This window comes from Taurulus bubalis (assembly GCF_910589615.1).
Source record: "Taurulus bubalis genome assembly, chromosome: 8".
In the NCBI taxonomy this organism is placed as follows: Eukaryota; Metazoa; Chordata; class Actinopteri; order Perciformes; family Cottidae; genus Taurulus; species Taurulus bubalis.
Window position 1 is genome coordinate 9,702,500 of NC_136596.1, and position 11,202 is coordinate 9,713,701.

Below are 11,202 nucleotides of genomic sequence, written 5' to 3' on the forward strand. Positions count from 1 at the left end.
GGTGTGAAGGAGCACAAAGCGATGTGAGGCGCAGATGGTTCGTCTATAGCTCTATTATAACCATCGATAATAACATCCGTGCTGCTGTTGTTCTTCTGGTCGCTAAGCAAACCGCGCGTCAGTGCGTTCTCTCGGCGCAACAGCGCCACCTTGTGCTTCGGAGAGTGGACCTGCTGATCCAGTACACACGGCCTCCAGCAGCCCTACAGAGTACTGCAGTGTGCAGTGGGGACGCAATGCATTTGACACACTCCGCATCGGGACATACTACATATTTTTCTGGCATGCTAAATAGTATGATTGTACACCAGTGACGTGCGGTGGTGAGGCACATTTACAAACACATATGAACCCAATAGAGTAGCTTAAATCACCATTCAATAGGCAGGTTTCACATTGATTGGCTGTTTTTCATATTTCATATCAGCATTATTTACACACACATAGGTACGGTACAGATTTGATTCCACCAATTTATAGTGGCTCGGAGAAAGAGCGCATTTCCTCTGCACCCTCCGTGTCTGCCTCCCCGCTGCTTTAGAAGGTTTCATGTCAATCAGCAAGACACAATTATACAGATACGTGACACACACTCTCTCTGGAAAGAAAGGTCATACAATAGACATATCTACAAATATTACAGTGGCATGAGAAAGCAGAAGGAATGCCCTCAACCAGGTTTGTGAGGGATTGCGCAATCTGAGCTCCTCTGCTTTAACAGGACATGCGCACATTGTGCGATTTTGACAATGCTTGAAATGATTGGAATCATACAGAAATGCACGAATTAATCCTAAAACCAAGGAATATGTTAAAGAAGGAAGGGTCATTACGTCACTGAACTCACAAGCCGGCTGTTATTGTATTGTAGAGCATCTTCGTTATTAAAAACGAACCTGACCTATATTGTTACGGTATTGAGGGTATAGTGTTACTTTGTTATGAACTAAGTGATCACTTTGTTTAGCTCACGGTAGTCAACAATATCTCTGTTGAGACGTCGTATTCATTTGGAGATGAAACCGTTTGAATAAGAAGAACCAGACAGGATGATGCTATGTGTGCTAATAATATAGCTGTACGACTAGAATCATTGCAGCATATGGTCAAGTCCTATATTAACCTAGCTCTGACAGACCATGTAACATTAAGTCCATCCCGTTATAGTCAGAGCCATTAATAACTTGATCTGGTTGTGATTGCTGGTCAGATAACAGATTGGATCGGCCTCGTTTGGTTGTGCATTATCTTGAGTTGAGCTATAAGTTGCGGCCAGGGCCATGATCTGTTTGGGGACCAACAACAAAGAAAACAAACATGCACATTGAGATGATAAATATCAGTCAACATTACTTAATGTTTTTTTATTTTTTATTGAGTGGAATAATGTTATAGTCAAAGGTAAAACAATACCGAAAGGATGGTTCACAGTGGGCTTTTGAAAAAGGTTTTCTCAAATGATAAACATGTTCCCTCACATAGCCATTCTTACTTGGGTTTGAGTCCAGTCTGGAGCTCTCTGCTGCATGACTATCTCTATCATATCCATAAAAGGCAAATAGCCCATTTTTGTAAAGAATATATATATATATATATATATATATATATATATATATATATATATATATATATATATATATATATATATATATATATATATATATATATATAATAATACATAATGTATAATATAGAGTACATTTATTTATGTATATATATATTTTTAATATATATATATATATATATATATATATATATATATATATATATATATCATGTGGCATTCACATATAAGGAAACAAACAAAGCTGTTTCAATAACATTACTTTAAAAGTCCATCCAAAGCATGCAGAACTAGGAATATGCCATTTCCAGCATTATCATAGATGTTTCCATTATTGAGAGCTTCCTCTGCATGCACCGTGAAACAGCTCCTCTTGTTCTGCTTCTTTTAGTTTTTCCTCCAGTCTTTCCTCATTCTTCTGGTGCCATTTTTAAGAATCACTAATGGTTACATCATCAGGTTTGAGCTGGAGGTTAATATGACTGTAGGAGCTATTTATTGGATATTAAGTTAGTATTGTTTAATTATTCTAGTTGTTTGCTTATTTAGGTTAGATTGTTTGATGTATGAGGAATGTTTTGTCTTTTGATAGTTTTTAGTTTAGTTTAATTATTTGTAGTTGTTGTCTAGTTTTACTTATAAGTCTTTAGATTGTTTATTGGGTTATTGATTGGGTAATGCTGTGGGCACCTGGGGTTTATATATAGGAGTAGGTGGGTACAGGACCAGCATGCACCTGGGTAGGCCTATGATTTTTTACCAGCACAGGAGAGGCAGCATGGGGAGTTTCTTTGTTCTTTTGTTTGTTTGCTTGTTTTGTTTAGTTAAAATAAATATCAGAAAAATTGAATCCTGCATGGACAATGCATTCCTCTGGCTGCGTAATCCACATACCCACGGTGCCCTTTGATTTATGTTTATTTTCTTTGATTTATTGGACAAATTGCCACTAGAATGACTACTGCTACAGACCATTAAGTTGCATCATCTAAGTAATTATCTTAATGGTAATGCAACATCTCCATTACATACAAAGAATCAATCTGCACTGGAGAGGCTGTTTAGCTTTGATCTACACAGTTGCCAACGTGCTGTCCCAAATGTGCAAACCAAACAAAGCTGAAATTAATAAATTCCACAAATGTGAACTTCTAATCAAATGTATGTACGTATTTTGCAGTGGAACATCATATGAACCAACATAAAAATGGTTTTGGACATAGATTATTTGCAGAGATATTGAAAAAAACATTTACGAGGAAATACTACAAACTAGCAGACATTACTTATTATTATTATTTATTACATAATGCATGAAGGAGTTTAGCAGAGAATCAAACTGCACTGATCACATAATTTGCTCCATGCTGTCCCAAGTGTGCAAACCAAACTAAATTGAAGCGAATGACTTCTACAGATGTTAATTTATAATCAGTTTGCCTGTATCTTGCAATATAACGTCATATACAAATTATGATTATGTTCATCTAAATACAAAAATAGCTTTGTATATCACCTCTTTGCATGAATAAGTATTTACTGCAAATGAAGGCAGATCAAACCAAATATGAGGAAACAACCACGACAAACTTTCCCTTCCTGTTCCAGCTGCAGTGTACCTGAAAGAAAAACAAACCGCAGACAAAAGAGGCCAAGACGAAGACAAAAGTCTGACAAACCTGCTGACTGGTGAAGTCCATAGGTGGATACAGCATGCACGCAAACACAAGAGAACAAATTCCAGCACACACTAGTCACATTCAGAGACAATGAAATTATATAACAGCCGTCGTGGAAGAAATACCTCAACATATGTGGCAATACCAGGCAATACTGAGGAAGTACTAGGGACTTTTCTGGCTTTTCTTGGCATCTTTGATTTCCTTACGCATTCTGTGTTTCGCTCCATGCCTCTCAATTACATTTACTAAAAAAGACCCATCAGCTGTTTGACCGAAAACAGAATGATACTGTACTTCCTTGAGATAGTTGGAGGTTAGATGCTAAAGAAACTAAGTTATGTTTCTGGTTATTTTAAATGGAGTTGTTACTTTGACAAGCCGGTATTATTAGCAGCTGCTCCAACTGGTTGAAACATTTGACAAGTTTTTTTTGGACTTGGAGAAAGCCAGGAATTGTTCTTGTCTATTGTCTACATGTCATCACTAAAACTATTCAAACAAATTGGAACTGCACTCCTCCCAGGCTGCACTATGTCAACCATCTTTGTAGGTTAGATTAATTAAGAAGAGTATTTTCTTCTTAAAGGAGTCTGATGGGTTTTGACCTTCACGAGAGATTCAAATGACTTCCATTGAGCTGATATGATATTGTGCTAGCGCTAAAACATTAATAAACCAGATATGGCTAGGTCCTGAGTCGGGACAACATTTACAACATTTGGTTGAGGAGTCTTGGTGCAGAATGAGGTGTAAAATGATCAGAAATATTTAAAAGAAATTGAAAGATTTCTAAACTGAATTCTACAACAAATAGGAACCCAAAGTTATCCAGCCGGGACTAACACTAAACTATATCTGTGTTTAGTGTTTTCCATACGCCTTTCTGCTGAATTATGCAATTGATGCAGATTGGTCAGTGCAGTGCCAATTTAAAAAAATACAAAAACCATACCCGCAAAGATTATTTAATGCAAAGTGAAAAGGCGCTTTGTTGTACACTGGCCAAACTAAATACAACCTGTTGGCTCAGTCTTTTTGTTACTGAGGTATTCAGCAGAAAATTGATCTTTTCTCACAAATAGCTCATGAGGTAATTTCTATAACTAAATAGTACAGTGTCAACCTAGACATCATGTGAACCCTGTTAACTGGTACATTCTAGCATCTATAACGCCCAACCTTAAACATTGTCTCCCATTGTTTTACAGTTTATGTTTCTACTTCCGTATCAGTGTGCCAAATACCTGTAAAGCTAACTAACCTGTATGTGTATGTCACTGCTATGGCCCATCTTCAGTCGAGGAGATGAGGGGAGGGACGGACACATGACAGCCAAAGAATATGTGACAAAAGTAGGAGCAACGTTTTTAAACAGGATTTATTTACACACGGTTCTAGCGAAAAAACAAAGGTTTTCCATGAAGTGGAGGGGACAGGTGTGGTCGTGCCAAACAAATAGAAATCAAGATAACAAAACTAGGCCTGGCTAACTCCTCTACAAACATAAAAAAATGGAATGGCTTCACATACTTATCTAAATGATGCTCTAACAACACTAATACAGAGGGAGCATCGACCAATAACCTAATGTTTCGAGACATAAAGTATATGCGATTGCACAGGGTACCCCAAACTTACTGCCTTCAACCTCCCACCACAAACCTTCACGCTTAGCAACCTCTGTGCCAGTGTGTACATGGGCGAGAACAAAAACCATCCTCTTTGCTGATTGGCCAGTTTGCATTCAGGAACCCAGGTGCAGCAGGATTGGCCCTCACAGGGGGCCATTAATCACCCGATTGGCACCTGAAGGGAAAACAAGGCTGGAGGGGAGAAAACACAAAACTGGCACGTAACAGTCACTCAAATGAAGCTTGAGTTCAGTCATTATCATTCAATAATAATATCTTTATGAAAACTTTTTGGTTATTTTGTATTTTAATACGTGTTTAATATGTTGCCGACATTTTATAGAGGGGAAAGAGGAAAAATGTTAGCAGCATTTTTATTTATTTTTGGCCAATGCCTGCAAAAAGATTTAAGACTTTTTAGTGTCTTCTATTATTACTTATAGTGAGAGATGATTTAATAGATAAGTAATAGCCATAGAACCCCAACATGTATTATTAAAATGAACATACATTTTTGCATTTGTTAAACACATTAGAACATCTGGATAAAAGAAAAACTCAAAAGATTACATTACAGGTTTAAAATGTGATTTTCAGCCACCTTATCAGCCTTGAGCATGCTGGCCAAACTAGTTGGAGCTAAAATAGCTAAAACCTGCTAAAAGTACATGCAGACATTGTTTTGCATTTTTTTTCCCAGGTAAGCCACATTGACATCTTTTGTGGAACCAGCTCAAACAAAGATTACTTAGGTGTGGCAAAGGGGTGTCTCCATCTTCAGATCTTGTGAACCTATAAATACAGACACCAACTCCATACCGCAACTGGAGAAAGTCAGACAACCAAAATATAACAGGTCAAGCTCCTTGTCTAACTTTTTAACTTTCTTATTGTGTTTCTTCACACTTGCAACCAGCAGATGTACTTCGCTTTCAGGCAACCGTGCCTTCTTGTATATTTAGTATTATTAGTTGATTAGTGTGTGTATAACAGGACCATGTTCATCTTTTTCAGAGATGAGGGGGGTTTTGTGCCTGATTGCTCTTTACCTGTGTTCGAAAAACCACGTGAATGCTGGTGAGTATGACCTCTATCAAATTAAATCAAATTAAATACAGTCAATATAAATGTGTTTAAAATACACCTCCTCCTCCTCCTCCTCGTGTTTTGCTGTAATTATACATGAAAGAAACCTGCATAATAGCTTCAGTGATCCATTGAAAAGAAAACATCAATATTAACCCTAGAACATTAACTAACAGTTAGTAACATCATCACTAACGTTGGGTATATTTTAGTTAACAATACATGGCAAATTAAAGTACATCGTCTCATAAAATGAAAAATTGTATCAAAAAAGGCTCGAAAATTTGTAAAAAGATTAGGGAATAATTAACAAAAAATTCCTGAAAAAAAAAGAAAATGGAGCTGGGAACTTGACATGCGAGCCTTGTCTGGTGAAGGCACAGTCTCTCTGCATCACTGACAACTGATGACAACATGCATACCTTCAATGACGCTCAAAACCACGCAACTCAGACAGCAGCCACACAATGACAATCACGTGACAACAATCCCCCGACGTTCGTGTTCTATGGTTAAGAGAGAATGAGAAAATAAAGTGAAAGGTGACTGGATTGTAAGAAAGCAGAGAGCAGACTAACAACAAAATGTCTTGTGCTTTCAGAACCACGTTTGAGCAGAGATGTCATTGAAAAAGCTGTTATAGAAGCCAAGACCATGGTGGACTCAGCGTATGAGTACTCCAGAAGAGTGTGAGTGTACAAACCTACTGAACTGCTACACAAGTACTGCAGGGGTGGAAAAACAAATGGCACAGCATGAAAGTGTAAAATACATTCAACTGGAAGTTGTACGCCGTCAGAAGCAATAACCCCTGAGTGCTCATAAATCTGACCTCTCCACACGACACAGGAGCGTTGAGCGCGTGAGGAGGAATGCCGTGAGTCCGTCAGACATTCTGCGGTTGGTGAAGCAGCCTACTGGGCAAACACGTAATGCTGTGCGTGCTGCTGACTATATGGATAATGCCATTAAACTCATCAAGAGGTCTTTGGAAAGACGTGAAAAGCGCTCCATCAATGCCACAGGTGTTTATCTGAAAACATTTTCATTGCATTTTTCATACAAGTGGCTGCAAGTCACATCTATGTCTATTTCTTATCTCTGATAATTAGATCTGATCTCTGAGGAGAATCTGCAGGTCCTTGCTGCCCTGACCGGCTGCTCTGCACAACATCGTGCCCCTAATTGCAAGACTAGTCCAGATTTAGACAAGTTTCGCACTGCGACCAGCGTCTGCAACAACAGGTGAGGCAACTGCTTAGTAGCAATTTTAAGATTGATGGGGGAAGAAAAAGAACAATTGCAAAATATGTCCACAGCTAATTAACTAGTCAATTTGTTTGCTTTTGAGGTCAAATTGAATCTCCTTCCAATTCTCCGGTGTTTTCCCTTTTGTATCTGAAAAATTAGTACAACTGCAGGTTTAATTGTCATTCACGGGTCATGCACTGTGCATGGTGCGCCTATGTGTGAAAGGACGAAAAATTAAGACTTTTTTTCTCGTCTAGAAATAACGACCGCAGGGGAGCCTCCAACACACCTTTCGCCCGCTGGCTCCCTGCTGAGTATCAGGATGCAATCTCGCTGCCCAAAGGCTGGGACCCTGATCGCAAAATCAACAAACGACTTCTTCCCTTGGTAACATACAGAATATCATCTTCATTGATCATGTAAAAAAAAACACTTTTCACTTTTCACCCAGGTGTACAATGTCCACATCCTGTTCTCAGGTCAGAGCAGTGTCCAACAATATTTTGCGTACAGCAAACGCTGATGTGGAGAGCGACCCACTCTACACTCACATGGTCACAATCTTCGGCCAGTGGACGGATCATGACCTGACCTTCACTCCTCACTCTCCTGTGATTCGCTCGTTCAGTGATGGGATTGACTGTGACAAGAGCTGTGATCGGACAGAGCCCTGCTTCCCCATTCAGGTCAGTGACACACACACACACACACACACACACACACACACACACACACACACACACACACACACACACACACACACACACACACACAGGATGTTAACTGATTTTTGTCATCTCAACAGATTCCCAAGAAAGACCCTCGCTTTGGCCTAAACTCTAAGAAGTGCATCCCCTTCTTCCGCTCAGCAGCAGCTTGTGGTTCTGGCAACTTTGGCCACATGTTTGGTGCAAGCACCGTCCGTCAACAGATGAACGGGATCACAGCTTTCCTTGATGTAGGTCAGGTGTACGGTTCAGAAGACATCAAAGCTCGTTCCCTACGAGACCTCACCTCAGACAAGGGCCTGATGAGAGTCAACACAAAGTACACTGACAACAAACGTGAGCTCCTGCCCTTCTCCAACATGGAAACCAACATGTGTGCCACCCGAGCCCGCATTACTAATGACAGTAAGGCAACGGAGGTGCCCTGCTTTGTGGCTGGTGAGTGGCAGGAAAAACACTGATGTACAAATGTTAAAAACCTTAAATCCATCACAAGCATCGCACAGAGCTGACCGTCCTTTTGTCCTCATTTCATCTGACTTTAAAGGTGACGAGCGGTCCAATGAGCACATTGCTCTGACCTCTTTACACACACTGTTCCTGCGTGAGCACAACCGCCTGGCCCGTGCTCTGGCGGTCATCAATCCTCACTGGAACGGAGAGAGACTCTACCAAGAAGCACGTAAAATCATGGGAGGATATTCGCAGGTTAGAGACAGGTTTAGCTGCATGGATTACAGACATATTGGAATGTCTTCACATGGTTCCATCAACTCAATGTATTTTCTGTCTTTTAGGTTCTCACTTTCAGAGACTACTTACTTCACATTGTTGGTCCAGACTTCATAGCCAGTCATCTGTCCACCTACCCTGGTTATGATGAAAACGTGGACCCGGCAATTGCCAATGTGTTTGCCACAGCTGCCTACCGATTTGCTCACCTCATGGTTCAGCCTTTCATATTTCGTCTTAATAAGGACTACGTTGATGACCCAGATTTCCCCAGCCCACTGCTGCACAAAGCCTTCTTTACACCGTGGAGGGTCGTCTTTGAAGGTAATGCCAAGGTCTTGAACTTGTTAGTCGTTCCCTAAACAGAGAATGACTACAATTGACCAAAATTAAATTGTCTTGTGTTCCTTCTTTACACCTTGGAGGGTCGTCTTTGAAGGTAATGCCAAGGTCTATTCACCTTCATTGAAAATATTAAATTACTGATGTTCACATTAGTAAAGAAAAGGTGAACAACCGTCAGGAGAGAATATATATCTTATTCCAGTGGATTGGAAATACATTCCCTCAATGTAAAATAAGGCAACTATTCTCAACCACTTGGCTGGGTCCCATTCATGAGTCAAAGAGGGACATCTAGTGGCCTTTGTAGGTAGTGCATAAATGGTTAGATATCTAAATGTGCTCAAGCTTTCAAAAATAATTAAAAACATAGTAATTCAAACAAAGCATACAATAAAAGACCAGTTTTAATGTCACCACGCCAATCATGACTCATCAGGTGGAGACAAACCCTTTCCTCGGTCCAGTGACTAAAACGTGATGTGGGAACGAGCATCATCAGTATAACTTCAAAACATGTGGAAAAGTGATCATATTGCAACAGTACTAGTGTTGTTACATTGGCTACCTGTAACATTGGGGATAGATCACAGTGTTTTGTACTTGTCTTCAAGGGCTTAAATAGTTTAGCGCCTTCATACCTCTCTTTATACAACCCGTTCCCTTAGATTGTGTGGCGCTGGCTTGCTCAATGTATCAAAAAATACTATCGGATTTTATTATTAGGTTGTTTTCTGCTCCTTAAATACCTGTGTTATTAATTTGTTTCTTTTGTTAAGCACTGGTGAGCTGCCTTCTGTTAAAGGTGCCACATAAATGAAGCTTCTTCTTCTTTTTCTACTTCTTAATATTGTTTTTAATTACTGTTACTATTCTTATACTATTCTTATTAGAATTATTATTAAATGTGTTCAAAACTACAATGAGTTGCAGAGTGCATGAGGTCATGATTCTCAGTAGAATCAGCAGCACATGTTAAAATGTTCCAATCCCTCGTATTCCTCAGGTGGTCTAGACCCGATCCTCAGGGGCCTGGTGGGTCGTCAGGCCAAGCTGAACACACAGAAGAGCATGATGTCTGATGAACTGAGGGACAGGCTGTTTGAATTCATCAGTGAGTTGGCACTGGATCTGGCCGCCCTCAACATGCAGAGAGGAAGAGACCATGGACTTCCTGGTATAACTCTCATTGAGTCTTTCTATTTATTTTCTTTTATCCCTATAATTTTAACTGCCACTTTGCAAGCATTACTAATCATACTTTATCTTGAACATGGCTACATTTTCCCCCTTTATGCTCCTTTTTAGGCTATAACAAATGGCGTAAGTTCTGTGGGCTGTTGCAGCCGAAAAATAAGAAGGCGCTGTCAAAAGTGCTGAAAAGTAACGACCTGGCCAAGAAACTGCTGAATCTCTACGGCACACCTGACAACATTGATGTGTGGATGGGAGGAATATCTGAGCCGTTTGTCCGTGGAGGAAGAGTGGGACCTTTGTTTGCCTGTCTGATCGCCACTCAGTTCCAGCGGATCCGCACGGGAGACCGGTAAGCACTAAAAATGCATTTAGACTACATGTACTAAAGATGTGCAGATAGTTGTGTGAGCCACACTTTTAAACATGAACTGCCAATTTCAGACTTTGGTGGGAGAACAAAGGAGTTTTCACTGAGAGCCAGAAGGACTCCATGAAGGACACCTCTCTCGCCCGTATCATCTGTGACAACACTGGCATCACTGATGTACCAGCCCAGCCCTTCCTGTATGCCTCCAGAAAGTCCAGTTACACTAACTGTAGTGACATCCCTGCCTTTGATCTCAGTCCATGGAGGGAGAGTATACCTTAGTAGTCCTCCCTGCAGCGGTCTGACTAAATAGACAGCTACAACTCAGGGCATTTGTTTTTTCTGTGTAAGATGAGACCGTTCTTCACACCACTTGAAACATTCCTGACACAAAAATATAATGCTTCAAACCTTGTGCATTGTTTGATTTTAAATGTTTGCTTGCTTTGTCGTGTTATTTTAATTATGACTTTAATTCTTATAATCATACTTTCAAGCTCTATGGTGCTTGTGGAACATTGGACCATGAGACAATACATCTGCTGCACAGAATATAGGGGTCACACTGGCTTGGTATACACCATGTTTGAATAAATAACATGTGATAAAGATAATATATAAT

General features: G+C 39.9%; 1 protein-coding gene across 1 annotated transcript; it reads left to right on the plus strand.

Moving 5' to 3' along the window:
- Positions 1 to 5,893: 5,893 nt before the first annotated feature.
- LOC306740219 (eosinophil peroxidase-like) lies at positions 5,894 to 10,862 on the plus strand (the record flags this gene model as incomplete). Its single annotated transcript, XM_079222321.1, has 12 exons — positions 5,894 to 5,954; positions 6,565 to 6,652; positions 6,813 to 6,988; positions 7,076 to 7,208; positions 7,472 to 7,601; positions 7,694 to 7,900; positions 8,020 to 8,380; positions 8,490 to 8,650; positions 8,740 to 8,998; positions 10,023 to 10,193; positions 10,325 to 10,562; positions 10,655 to 10,862. 12 exons carry the CDS (start codon positions 5,894 to 5,896, stop codon positions 10,860 to 10,862), a joined length of 2,193 nt encoding a protein of 730 aa, XP_079078447.1.
- Between the last annotated feature and the right edge of the window lie 340 nt (positions 10,863 to 11,202).